Source organism: Neodiprion lecontei, chromosome 1, assembly GCF_021901455.1.
Source record: "Neodiprion lecontei isolate iyNeoLeco1 chromosome 1, iyNeoLeco1.1, whole genome shotgun sequence".
NCBI classification, from domain to species: Eukaryota; Metazoa; Arthropoda; class Insecta; order Hymenoptera; family Diprionidae; genus Neodiprion; species Neodiprion lecontei.
This window is the reverse complement of record NC_060260.1, coordinates 26,903,064-26,916,709: the sequence shown is the minus strand read 5'-3', so window position 1 is coordinate 26,916,709 and position 13,646 is coordinate 26,903,064. Positions and strand designations below refer to the sequence as shown.

At 37.5% G+C, this 13,646-nt stretch overlaps 2 protein-coding genes across 8 annotated transcripts in view; one reads left to right on the top strand and one right to left on the bottom strand.

Annotated features, from left to right (window-relative positions):
* Nucleotides 1-391: 391 nt before the first annotated feature.
* On the top strand, nt 392-4,109 carry LOC107216746 (protein odr-4 homolog). Its single transcript, XM_015654024.2, has 8 exons — nt 392-566; nt 1,452-1,631; nt 1,694-1,896; nt 1,986-2,157; nt 2,333-2,518; nt 2,752-2,962; nt 3,112-3,294; nt 3,427-4,109. Exons 1-8 carry the CDS (start codon nt 471-473, stop codon nt 3,579-3,581), a joined length of 1,386 nt encoding a protein of 461 aa, XP_015509510.2. The 5' UTR covers nt 392-470; the 3' UTR covers nt 3,582-4,109.
* A 339-nt stretch (nt 4,110-4,448) lies between these two features.
* The window catches only part of LOC107216749 (glutamate synthase [NADH]), a 47,500-nt gene continuing 38,302 nt past the window's right edge, over nt 4,449-13,646 (bottom strand). For all 7 annotated transcript variants that reach the window (XM_015654032.2, XM_046746388.1, XM_046746387.1 and 4 more), the window contains 22 exons: nt 13,400-13,620; nt 13,199-13,298; nt 12,651-12,985; nt 12,327-12,567; nt 12,071-12,208; nt 11,727-11,912; nt 11,345-11,628; nt 11,044-11,209; nt 10,729-10,929; nt 10,199-10,588; nt 9,584-9,915; nt 9,283-9,421; nt 8,895-9,208; nt 8,477-8,636; nt 8,222-8,385; nt 7,854-8,119; nt 7,356-7,753; nt 6,917-7,162; nt 6,507-6,674; nt 6,274-6,387; nt 6,021-6,177; nt 4,449-5,922 (listed from right to left, as the gene is read on the bottom strand). In XM_015654032.2, the coding sequence (XP_015509518.2) occupies nt 5,786-5,922; nt 6,021-6,177; nt 6,274-6,387; nt 6,507-6,674; nt 6,917-7,162; nt 7,356-7,753; nt 7,854-8,119; nt 8,222-8,385; nt 8,477-8,636; nt 8,895-9,208; nt 9,283-9,421; nt 9,584-9,915; nt 10,199-10,588; nt 10,729-10,929; nt 11,044-11,209; nt 11,345-11,628; nt 11,727-11,912; nt 12,071-12,208; nt 12,327-12,567; nt 12,651-12,985; nt 13,199-13,298; nt 13,400-13,620 (4,857 nt within the window). In that variant the 3' untranslated portion in view covers nt 4,449-5,785. The remainder of the gene's footprint in view (nt 5,923-6,020; nt 6,178-6,273; nt 6,388-6,506; nt 6,675-6,916; nt 7,163-7,355; nt 7,754-7,853; nt 8,120-8,221; nt 8,386-8,476; nt 8,637-8,894; nt 9,209-9,282; nt 9,422-9,583; nt 9,916-10,198; nt 10,589-10,728; nt 10,930-11,043; nt 11,210-11,344; nt 11,629-11,726; nt 11,913-12,070; nt 12,209-12,326; nt 12,568-12,650; nt 12,986-13,198; nt 13,299-13,399; nt 13,621-13,646) is intronic.

Below are 13,646 nucleotides of genomic sequence, written 5' to 3'. Positions count from 1 at the left end.
TTCTAACGGGGATGATCAAGCTGATCGACATTTATAACAATAAGTCGCAGTCGAAAAGTTGTCTTACGTACTTGCTTTGTATCGACCCGTTCTCAAGCTTCCATACCGACACTACTTTGGCTGCTACGAATATCTGTGTGAGCCCGTTAGGTAGAATAGATAGAGCAGAACCCTCCTACTTTCCCAGGCCCACCTTGGCCCACTTGCCCGCCGATAACTGGTCACAAGAATTCACCCAGGGGTATTCGTCCTAATATTCTTCAGTCAACGGTAATACTTTTATAATACGTAAAATAGTATTCCTTACCTCAAATTCGAATTTCCCGCTACCAATTCCTCATTACTCCTTAGTACTGATTGCAACCACGGCAAGGAAAGTGGCGTTTACTTTCCCCACCTCGTATGTGGATTCCGTCGCATCGCGTCGTGAACCGGAGTTAAAAACCGTATTGGCAAATAAATCATCTAGAATGGGGCGAATAGCTTACGCCGAGGACAGTGTCTTAGCATATCTAAAATCATTGATGAGAGCTGATGGTTATACGATAGGATTGATACTTGGACAGGTGCGATATTTCAATTACTCAGAGATCAGGATCAAACCGTAGAGCACGGTCCACAAGCGATCAACGCTGTATTTCACTGTCCACCATATGTTTTTTTATCAGAATACGAAATATATTCGGATAGTTGCCTCAAAGGCAAATAACTTATTATACAATTTATTAGATTGGAAAACAAGACTTCTATTAGTTATGAGGTCGAGTCACGGACTTGGAGGTTATGCTAAACGTCAAATCTTAACCCCTTGTAGCCCCTTGTAACATTTCTGTAACAAACTAAATAAGATCCTACAAAATCCATACAGAAGGTATTAATGACAAGTCCTTAAATGCTATTTATTTTAAAATTTATGAATTTGGACTATAAGGGGTTAAAGTTTGCCACATCACATTCCGCAATTTGCGCCTACTCAGTATACGCTTTACAGAATTGTTTACGAATTCAATATCTTCCTATTCCCGCTTCTATCGGCAAACCAATAATATGGTTGACAGATAAATTCTCCTACTGTTGAGCTCACAATGTTATTCAATATGCTAGCGATCTTGCACCTTCATGGTATGAATTAAACTTCAATGTCTAGTCAATTCTGATTTTGATTCTAATGACGGACACTGTATTCAACTCAATATCTATAATCGTTGTGTTCGAAAATAATAAGTACTAAATTACAAATAGAAATTTCATTTATTTGTTTAGCCCTAGAAAGCGTAATTGGAACCGAAAAATGATCATCTAGAGTAATTCACAAAGGACACGTTGTTAGTGCCATTCAATGTGCCTCAACGTATAATCTGTCGCATGCAAAAGTCAGCAGTTGACACATGTTGAAAATTCCAATCAAAATTATAATCATTTTTGACTATCATCGTCATTTTTTATTTTAGAGTACAGCACAGAAAGACTTTGTCGTTCATCTGGCAAGAACTCCACCTCCTGCCGCGAAGGATGTAATTGAAGAATCTTTGATAAGCTCTGCAAGCAACACTCAGCCAGAACCAGGACGAAAGTACATTAAATCCATCAATGACATACCGGAAACTTGGGTCGCCGATCACGCAAAACATGTAATGAACTCATTGTTACCACCATCATTGTCCATTTATTTATTCGATGGATTTCTCTTCAGGTTACCAGGATGTTACCAGGTGGTATGTGGGTGCTAGGAATATTTGTGGTTGGCCCGTCAGATATCTTGAATGATAGCAATTCAATAAACAGACTACGATCAGTGGTAGTTGCAATTTACAAGCACTTAGCATTAAATAAATATCTTTATGGGAATAACAATCAGGAAAATCTTATCCTGCACTTCAATAGTATTACTCAAAAGTAAGTGAACTTTATGAAAATGATAAGAATGTATTGTGCCATCGTTTTCGTATTGTGTTTGTTTAAGGAAAACTTTCATATTTCTTTAGGATATTATGCAAATCTCTTGATGCTAGTCTTGGAGGAATATTGAAACCGGTAGATTGGAAGTTCCAAGCTAAGGCCACAAAATGGCATCAACTCGAAGCTCGAGTAGATTTTGATCGGTTATTTCCAATTGCAGCTGACCAAATGCCGGCAACATTAAAAAAGCAACTACAGGTATTTGTATTGATTTAAAAAGTTGAATTATTGGCAGATTCAATCTCATGAATTATATCAAGTAGCATATATAAACGATACTCATGCCAATCACCATAAAACCTTGAATTCAGCTTTTATCGCTTACCAAATAACTCCACCGGAAGGTAGTCAATTTTATTTGTGTTCTATACAGGGAATTCTTGCAAATATATCAGATACTGTTGACTCAGCTTTGATTGTGATCGAAGGTGAACCACGGTCTTCAGAGGACACTCTTGAAGTAGTTGGAAAGAAGAAAAAGGATAGAAAAGAAATTAAGAGCAACAATGACACGACTTTGGCTAATAAAACGCTTCAAGTTAGCATGTATATTCCCTGTGTAAGTTACAGTGGTCATAATAGCTTGATATTTGAATGAATAGATGGCCGGGAGGCCATGACACTTTGTTGTATCAAGGAATCACTTCCAAATTCAAGTAATTGTATAACTGAAAAGGAAATAATGAAATTAATGGGTTTCCTAGCTCATTTGTTGTATTGTATTGTACAGTAGAGAGGGATTGAAGAACCCGTTGAAGAAAGAATACAGAAATAAGTTTTTAATTATTTTAGCCAAAAAATCCTAGTTCAGACATATTGATAACATCCTGCAGTGCGACTATGCGGCTAGTCGGGCAAGTTGTTAGCAGAACATTTGTGCATCAGAAAGCAACCATCGAAGAGGCTACTGCAGCAGTGAAACAGGATATCATAAGGTCGTTGGCTAGTCGGTTAGAAATGCACTGGGATAGTTTAATTGAAGAAGAAAATGGGTCCCCAGAAGGTAACTGACAATCTCGGCAAATCTATACAATAAGCATACGATTGGATATCTGTCATGAATGATATCTTTTCTCTGTTTTATTGAATATACAATTTCACTTTGGGATGGTAGAAATAATTTAAAACTTTTCATGGATTACTTATTTTTAGAAAACGTTACCCTGCACGAACCTCCAAGAAGGGTTTTGGTCGCTCTGCCGCAAAGTAGAGTAACATTGTCTGACTACTTATTTCCTGGTGAAGGACCACAAGAAGCTTTAGTGTCTTTGCAGGAACTTTTGGATTTAGAAATGCAAGAAAGCAGTGTACAAAAAGAGCTTGAACTCCAGGCTGGTGAGTTGTACTAAATCTACCTAAAGATTGTACAGCACTTTGATGCTTTTGCAGTCTGTATTAGTTTAAGTAAAAGAATTGTTCTGACAGAATAATACAGAGATAAAACCAATCAACATTAATGACCTACAGATCCTTCGGAATTCTACTATCAAAATACCGTGGACGCAGTAGCCTCCGATAGCAATGAAGATTCATCTCAAGATCAGCAATTTGTTGTCTATATGACTGGATTAAGTGTTGCAATACTTGTTTTAGTAGCTGCAATTGTTGCGCATTTGTACTGAATTTATGTGGCGGTCACAATTTTATCGTATCATTCGCGTTTGTTTTTTAATTTATTTGCTACGAGAATAATCGATGATTGTAAATTTTTTGTTCTATAATTAGAGTTCGCGAAAATTTGAGTATAATAAGTGTATTCTGTTAGTAATTGGAAGCCTTATCGACATACAGGTGTTTATAAAATACACACACAGGTATATTTTCTAGGTAGGTCATAGAGACAGTGTATCGTCAGATTATAAGTTGCGGGTCAAATTATTTGATTTTTATTTGTATTTGTTGTTGTATTACTAATAGGTTAATAATTGTAGGTTAATATCTGGTTACCATGTATCAATATTGTCTGTACACAATGCCCAAACAATATATTGCATATCACAAGGGTTGTTGAAAAGATTCATGAATGCGAACTGAAACATTGTTAATTTAACTTGAAAGCTGTACTATATTTAGTAATGTACTCTGTATTGTATCCAACAAATATTTTTATAATGTTGACACTATAAATGTAAAGTATATTAAATTAATATTTAAAGAAAATCTTCGAATGCTCTATTGATGTATTTGTTAATTTCACTGCACCTACTTTTCCACTAACTCGACTAGAAAGAAGTTCTCATTGCCCTATCGTTCTATGCACAGTTGCGATAATTGTAAGTTACTGAACACGTATTCAAAATAACTAGCAATGATAATGCGTAGTTCTGCATTATTTGTATTGCTCTACAGTTCTCAACCAAAGATTTTGATTCAACTATGTCCAACTTTAATTAACTTACATATCTAATATTTTTGGAAGAGTTCAAGAAATTCCAGAAACGTTAGTATTTGTCACATGGTAGGTATGAATTAAATAATGCATGGATATCTAACGTTCAGTATACTTTTATTGTCTCGTTAGTATAATATAGATACGTATGCACTATAATTTACAGTGATAAATGATTATTTCAATCTATCGTATTTATTCAAATGATGGGTGTTCACTCACGGAACGATAGTATTAATGGAAATAAGAATTATTTCAGTAGTTTAATAATAATACCGTATTATTTCGAATATAATCCGAGGTTTTCGTTATCGCTAACAGCACCCGCCAAAATCGTCCTCGTCCTATACGCGGACCCGCCTTATACGGGTATCTAAAAAAAACACCCTGAAATACTGTCTCAGAATCGGGGATCGTCTTATACGCGGGGTCGGCTTATACATGGGACAACACGGTAATAATATGTAGCAAATAATCTGATATCCAACATTTGATATTATAGTCATAAATAAATTATTTATACCATAAATCGATGATACGATCTGACAATTATAACTTACTGATACAATTATGTAAGCTAAGAAAATTACAAAAAGGCATAAACGTAAAAAAAAAAAAAAAAGTTTGGTAGAACAATCACGTATGCGACAATAGAATTTAGATGTGGTCTAAATAATGTTTCAACATATCGTTTCCATTTTCTTCTACTAACAATTAATTAATTTAGGTAATTTCAGCCATTTAATCATGGGAATGCAGGACATTGCATTGATTTACATACGATATTTTTGTGTACGTACTTATATTGTACATGTAAAGATTTTACATCATTAGATACCATAATCTCCTATGGCTTGTCATGCAATCCTGATAGTGGCAAGAATAGAATTTTAGTATTCCGTCTTGCAGTTAAATGTATATGCTGGAAAAAATAGTTAAGCATCACCTCTACCAAGTACTTACATGCGTTTTCTTCATGCCTACAACTTATGGAGTTTGCTATGACGTTTATAACTCCGCTTTTCGCATTTTAGAAAGAACAAAAAATACCTTCAATCACATTACCACCTGCATGTTCATATCTTATGTACACCGATGCCTGTGTAAGGTGCGTGTGTGCGTGTGTGTGTGTGTATGTGTACATGCGTAACCCTGTACGAAACGTAATATATGACATGCACGACAATGTAGTATTAATTAATATCTCTTACATATTCTAGAGGCTATTCGATTACGGTTTCAGTCTACATGACCAGGATCCAAATAATCATATGAGTTTTATGGACGCCTCAACTAATTAATCAGTCTGCGAATCAGGAAATTTCTCCTAAGTTGACACAATAATCAGAACGCAATTTCTACAAAGTCAGCTGCCATATTGGGCTCAATGTGGACTCATAAATATTTTTTACTCACAGGATCTCGCCTTACTCAGATTTAAGGTAAGACCCCTGTGATAACACCACCAGGACTTGGCAGAGTCGTAGATCCCATTAGACTCTTGTCGACTTCCCTTGCAGCCTGCCTTCCTTCAGCTATTGCCCATACGACAAGTGACTGACCTCTTCGGCAATCTAAATTCGCAAATATTAAAATTGTAGAGTAGAATTGTATTGGAAAGGAATTCTTTCAACTGACTTTTGGATGAAACAAAATCACAATCTTAACTAACCTCCTGCAGCAAAAACACCTGAAATACTAGTTGAGTATTTGCCGCCAGGAGTTTCGTAGTTTCCACGCCCATCGAGTTTTGCTTCTAAATCAGTAGCGACGTATTTCTCAGGTCCCATAAAGCCCATTGCAAGTAATACCAGATCACATTTGTAGGTCTATTGAGAAATACATTTATATATACAAATATCTCATTGACATTGACATACCTCCGATGGCTCACCTCATCACATGGTGCTAGAAAAAAAACTCACCTTTTCAGAATTAGGAACTTCGTCCATTTTCCATCTACCTGCTTCATCTTTAGTCCATTCAACTGTGACTGTTCTAATTCCAGTTACATGTCCCTTGTCATTGCCCAAGAATTCCTGAAATTAATGATGTAAATTAAACTTTCTAAGATATCCCATAAAAAACAATTCATGACTTGAAACTGATTAACTAATTGATACGATATTTCAGTGCAGAAAGAAAATGTTACATTTACCTTGCTCAGTGTACTGAACTGACGTGGATCCCGTCCAAATTTAAGAGAAACTTCTTCATGACCATAGTCCACCTTGAACACTCGAGGGTACTGTGGCCATGGATTGTCCTTTCCTCTTTTCAATGGAGGTTCAGGTAAGATTTCAAACGTTGTAATGGATCTGGCACCCTAGCGACAGAACAGAATGTTACGTACCGGTATGTATAGTTGTCCCCACACTTTAGTATATATATCATAGTTTCAAAAATCTGACGAATAATTTAGACCTCGAACAAAACATCCGTTTGTTAGTATTTTTGCATTAGACATACTAAATAAAGATGAGATTTATATTGTTATATTGTAGTATTTTACTGTAAGGGATCACGGGCCTAGTAGGCCCATGTGATTTGATATGCGCAGTGTAATACCTGTCGCAAGGATGTAGCAATGCAATCGCAACCTGTATCTCCACCACCGATAATTATGACATCTTTATTCTGAGCAATTAATTCCATTTTGGGTGGTACAGTGTTTCCCATCTGTTTTTTTTGCCAGTTCTCGAGAAAACTCATGGCAAAGTGAATTCCTTCAAAGTGCCGTCCAGGTATTTGCAGATCTCTTGGCCACGTAGCACCAGTACACAGAAGAAGTGCATCATACTGTTCTTTCAATTCCTATTGTGCAAGAATAATGGTAGTACAGTTTGTTGCGGAATGTGCGTGATAACGTGAAAATTTTTAATGTCCAATGGCTTCAATAATTAATTAACTGCCTACTGAAATTTTTCATTTTCTCGACAATATGAACAAATACAGAGAAGATAAAAGAAATTCACTCGTAAAAATAAACAGCAGTTCATAAGCTCACTTTAGCTGAAATATCCTTCCCAACATTGATACCAGTCTTGAAGGAGATTCCTTCAGCAGCGAGGAGAGAAACTCGCCGTTGAACAACTTGCTTAGACAATTTCATGGTAGGAATACCATACTGCAAAAGACCACCAACGCGATCGTTTCGTTCATAGACAGTGACCAAGTGACCAGCTTTGTTAAGTTGATGAGCCGCAGCAAGTCCAGAAGGACCAGATCCTACAATTGCCACTCGACGTCCAGTTCTTGACTTCGGAGGTTGCACAGTGATCCATCCTTGCTCAAAGGCATGATCTATGATAGCGCACTCAATGTTTTTTATTGTTACAGGTGGCTCGGAGATTCCCAATACACAAGCACCCTCACAAGGTGCTGGACATACCCTTCCAGTAAACTCTGTAAGAATGATGGGTGTATGTTAAACACAAATTCTAGTTGTCACTATTTTGATTCGTCCGGATGCCAAACATGATCGCGATGATAGGGTGAAACTAACCAGGAAAGTTATTGGTCTGAAGCAGCTGATTCAAGGCCTCTTTCCAGTTTGAATGAAAAACAAGGTCATTCCACTTTGGAATAATGTTTCCAAGAGGACACCCATGGCTGCTCTGACAGAAGGGAACACCACATTCCATACATCTTGCTGCCTGAACTCTAAGTCCCTTCCTAACACCTTGAAAGTTATATATCTCATTCCAATCTTCCATTCGTTTTTCAGCCGGTCGATAGTTTTTTGTTTCGCGACCGTATTTTACGAATCCTCTGCAAACAAAATACAGATTTCGTGATTAGTTGTGCTATTCAGTTTGACGGATTAAACACACATATCCTGTCATTAGTGTGTGAACTAAAATTCATATCTACCGAATCTTATCCAATTTCTTTTTCTCCATATCCCCATCAGCAATCGAATCTTCAATATCCTTAACATTAGGTTCGGATGGTTTGCGATTGCTGTCGACAATTGGCTGCGCTACTTTCTGCTCTGCTAGTTGCTTTAGAGCACGTTGATATTCGTATGGGAATACCTAGTAGTATTACAACCAAAATGTATTTAAACCAGAACAACTTGAAGAAATTCTGAATAATTTGATCATTGAACAAAATTTATCAGCGTACCTTTACAAATCTGGTGGTAGGTTCAGGCCAGACCTTCAGCAACTCCTGAGCGATCAATGATCCAGTCTTTTCAATGAACTCTTCCAGAAGTTCCTTCACATACGCAATGTCACTCTGCTGATTAAGTGGAAGTAGCTCCACCATTTCAGGATTGCATTTACTGAAACATATATGGCAATATGATTAATCATCACTGAAATGTAATCAAAGCAAATGTGCAAAATTTTTTAGTAGGTATACCAACCATACTCAGTAGTTATTACCTGCTATTATGTATATTCTAACAATAATTTTCTTTACAAAAAAAAAAGCTGCATTATCAGAACTATAGTAAATTCGCTCACCTATAAAAATAAATCCACCCTCGCACACTAAATATTGCAAATGTATAATATGCACAGTGCGTGAGTCAATTTACCTTTTGAACGATCCGTCAACGTCGAGAACATAAGCAATTCCACCGGACATTCCAGCAGCAAAGTTCCTTCCTGTCAGCCCAAGTATAAGTGCACAACCTCCAGTCATGTACTCGCATCCGTGATCACCTACTCCTTCTACAACTACGATAGCTCCACTGTTACGAACGCTGAACCTCTCTGCAGCTATACCTCGGAAGTATGCCCGACCAGACGTCGCACCATAGAGACAGACGTTACCCACAATAACATTAGCTTCGGAATTGAAGTCCGAATCCTTGGGGGGATATATGATAATCTCTCCACCACAGAGACTCTGAGTGATAAAAATAGAGGTAAGTATTGATTCTCGTACAGTTTGGTGAAGGCATTTGGATCATTTTTATTCACCTTTCCTACGTAATCGTTTGCATCACCTTCTAACGTAACATGAACACCTTTTGTCATAAAAGCGCAGAAGCTCTGACCCGCAGAGCCAGTCATATTGATATTAATACTATGTTCTGGAAGCCCTTCTTCCCCAAATTTCCTAAAAACAATTTTGTAAAACAATTCTCAAACGTGGCAGAAATTCTGAAACCGAATATTTTTACAAGCACAGACACATACAAGGAAATGGTAGCTATACGAAATAAGGAATTGCTCATGGTTTGGGTGCTAACTGAAACTAAATAAAATGATTGCAACTTGCTTTGAAATGTGATAGCTTAAAGTTGACGCAAATGCTCTGCATTCATTGTTGATGCTCATCTGAATGGAAACGCTTTTTTTAAGTCCTTCCAAAACTGGTGCTGCCTCTTCAAGAAGCTTATTGTCCAATCTGTTTTCGAGCTGGAAATCCTGCTTAACTGAGCCACCCTTAATGTTGACACCTGGACGCATCTCCAATGCATTGCGTAAAATGTTTGTGAAATTAAGAGTCTTGGATTTTTCATGATCACGGCTGGCAACCTTCAGGAAATCAGTGCGTCCAACTAAATCTTGGAATTTTCTGATACCAAGACTAGCCATGTGCGTTCGGACCTGGACAAAAATTTGGAAATTATAATCATTTTGTAGAAACTTTCTTTCATCTATCCTAACTGGAAAAGATTGGTGGGACATGAACAATTCTGATGGAATATTATAGAATGGGATTCAAAAAACAGAATAGACTTATTACTGTGTATCGTGATTCTGAAAACTATTCTATAATATTCATTATTACCTAATCGTAACCTATCAAATCGTATCGGACGTTTTAAGCAGGAATAGATATTGAATGCATGAAATACGTGATAAAACTGAGTTCAAAACAAACCCTTACCTCCTCGGCCAACATGAACAGGAAATTGATAACATGTTCTGGTTTTCCTGCAAACTTTTTGCGTAAAATTGGATCTTGTGTAGCAATGCCCACTGGACACGTATTCAGATGGCACTTCCGCATCATCGTGCAGCCCATAGCGATCAATGGAGCTGTACTGAAACCAAATTCGTCTGCGCCCAAAAGTGCAGCAACAACGACATCAAAGCCAGTGCGAAGTTGACCATCTGCTTGAACAACGACTCTGGAGCGCAAGTTGTTGAGAGTTAATACTTGGTGAGTCTCTGCTACACCCAACTCCCATGGAAGACCCGCTGCCTTGATTCCAGTCCAGCTACTAGCTCCAGTACCACCATCATGTCCAGATATTACAATGTGCTCTGCTTTACCCTACAAAAATAGCCGATGCGCATGGCGATTAGAGAAAACCGACGAACGAAATATCGGTAAATCAATTTCGTAAAGGGTTTATAAGAGGGTTGCATGAAAAATGTTCGATACAAATTATTAAACCATTATATCGCACTCACTTTAGCAACACCAGATGCAACAACTCCAACTCCGACTTCCGACACAAGTTTTACAGAGATCCGAGCATTTGGATTTGCGCATTTCAAATCGTAAATCAGCTCAGCTAAATCTTCTATCGAGTATATATCGTGATGGGGTGGGGGTGAAATAAGTCCAACTCCAGGCACAGAGTGACGTGTTGCAGCAATATCCGCTGTGACCTGTGATGTTGAATATTATTACACTCACTAATTTGTTATTGAAACGGTCCCATTAAAGAGATGCTTATGGCAAGTGACTTTAATTATTCTATACACCAACCGAAATCAACTTACTTTATATCCTGGCAGCTCACCACCTTCACCAGGTTTGGCACCTTGAGCCATTTTAATCTGCAAGTCATCGGCATTTGCTATGTAGCTGGAAGTTACACCAAATCTGCCACTTGCTACTTGTTTGATGGATGATCGCTTATTGAATTCTGGATCTTGGTCCAAATATCTGAAATTATTAACAATGATGAGTATAAATCAAATTGTTAATTTTACCAAAGTAGTACCTATAATATACCCATATCTATATTGCTGAGTTTTTTCCAAGATACAAATGATGATCACATGAGCTTAATTGACGTACCTGTCAGCATTCTCTCCACCTTCTCCGGTGTTGGATTTGCCACCAATTCTATTCATGGCAATGGCAAGGGTGGTATGAGCTTCTAGTGAAATACTTCCAAAGCTCATAGCGCCAGTCACGAATCTCTTCACAATCTCAGATGCTGGTTCCACTTCATCAATTGGTATTGGTTTATCGATAGTTTTGATTTCCATTTGACCTCGTAGTGTGCATGCTCGGACAGCATCCATCGTAGATTTACGGTAATTTTCATAGGCGATGGTACTCTTTGATTCAACAGCTTCCTAAATTTTCAGAAGCAAATGAATAGAAAATTCTAATTAGGGAAATGATGGAAGATACGTTTGAAGGTTTAATTTTTTCAGTCTTTCGCAACATATACCTGTAGATTAGCAATACTGTTGGGCTCGTTGATATGTTTCTCTCCTCCAGCTCGCCAATGGTATATTCCAGGATTACGCAGGACCATCATATCCACAGCTTTTTCCATGTAAGTCATTTGGTGTCTTTCGAATGCTTCTTTTGCTATTATGTCGAATGTTACACCACCGATTCGTGATTGGGTACCCTAAAATATCCAAAGAAATATGAAACATTGAATAACACTGCATAGTGACACCAAAAATCAAGCATGAGAAACTAACGATATAATGAAAACACGATCAAATCAATGATTTAATACGAATTTGAATTGAAAGAATTTCATTATGATAAGCGCGTGAATACCTTGAAACATTTATCAACAACATCATCAGCCAAGCCAACCGCCTCGAAGATTTGGGCACCTTTGTAAGATTGAAGAGTAGATATTCCCATTTTTGCCATCACCTTGGCAATTCCACGTTCCATAGCTTCAGAATAATTCTAGAAAGAAAAATTTCAAATCCAAATTATCATAAGATATTTTTCAAAGATAATATTGTACTAATTAGACGAATTATAAAATTTGTGTTTACTGTCAAATTGCATAGGTACTACTCACAGTGAACATGATATCGTCAGTACAGGATTCATCCAAGACTCCATCAGCTCTAAGACTTCTAGCCATTTCAAAGACCAGATAGGGACAGATTGCGTCAGCACCGTAGCCAAGCAGTACACACATGTGATGCACCTCTCGAGCTTCCGCAGTCTCTAGGATTAAGCCCACTTTCATTCGTTGACGCTCTTCGATAAGAAAATGATGTACAGCACCTTGAGCTAGTAAAGTGCTCACTGGAACCCTGTGAATAAATTGAAGAGTTATAGCATATTGACGTTTTTCTTTGAATGAGGAAAAATATTTATTGAATGCAATAATTTATACCTCTCTGGACCGGCTAGACGGTCGGATAAAACAATGAGCTGATAACCCTGATGGGCAGCTTCGTTAGCCTCGTTGCACACCCTGTGAATGGTTTTCTGAAGACCCGGTGGTCCATACTCAGCCGGATACGTGATGTCAATAACCTTTGTTCTCCAGCCACGATAGTTGGTGTTTTTAATCACCTCAAGATCTTTCAGGGATAAGATGGGTTGATGAAGGAATAATCGATGAACTTGTAACTCATTTGGTTCCAGGATATTACTCACAGGACCAATTGGGCACATTAGTGACATCACGATCTTCTCTCTGAATGGATCAATCGGTGGGTTTGTTACCTAAAGATACAAGACTTTAGATTATGCTTCGAAATACCTGTTATACCTGATTAATTTCATTATGAATTTACACTAAAGCAAAGTAAATTTGATGTACTCGAACATTGTTACAGTGTTGTCAATTCAATTCGTGTTTAATGGTCCAGCTGCTATCAGAACGTAAAAGCAGAATCTTCCGTCAATTTTTGCAATAGTAAGGGAAATTATTTTCACCTGTGCAAACAATTGTTTGAAATATTCGTAAATCAGAGGTTGAAAGTCGGAAAGGCAGGCCAAGGGAGCGTCGTTGCCCATAGATCCCAGTGCTTCTTTTCTGAAAGAAAAAAAAAAAAAACAATATGAATTCAATTGCATGATTTACGTGTAAAAAATTGACGATGATATTTATAATAGCTGAGCTCATGTGATATTTACTTGGTTTGAATCATGGGCAGTAAAAGCATATTGATGGTTTCAATTGTATATCCGTATAATGAGAGACGTTTGTCTCCTCCCCAAACACGATTCACTGCAGAAACACCCTCGAAAGTATCGTTGGTTTCGATGAGCTTAGTCAACTCTACACTCCCATTTTCAGTAATACCATTTGACCCATTTACTGCAATATGAGCTTCTCGTAACTGGTCCATCGATATCTGTGTTCAAATTAAAAAATTGAATA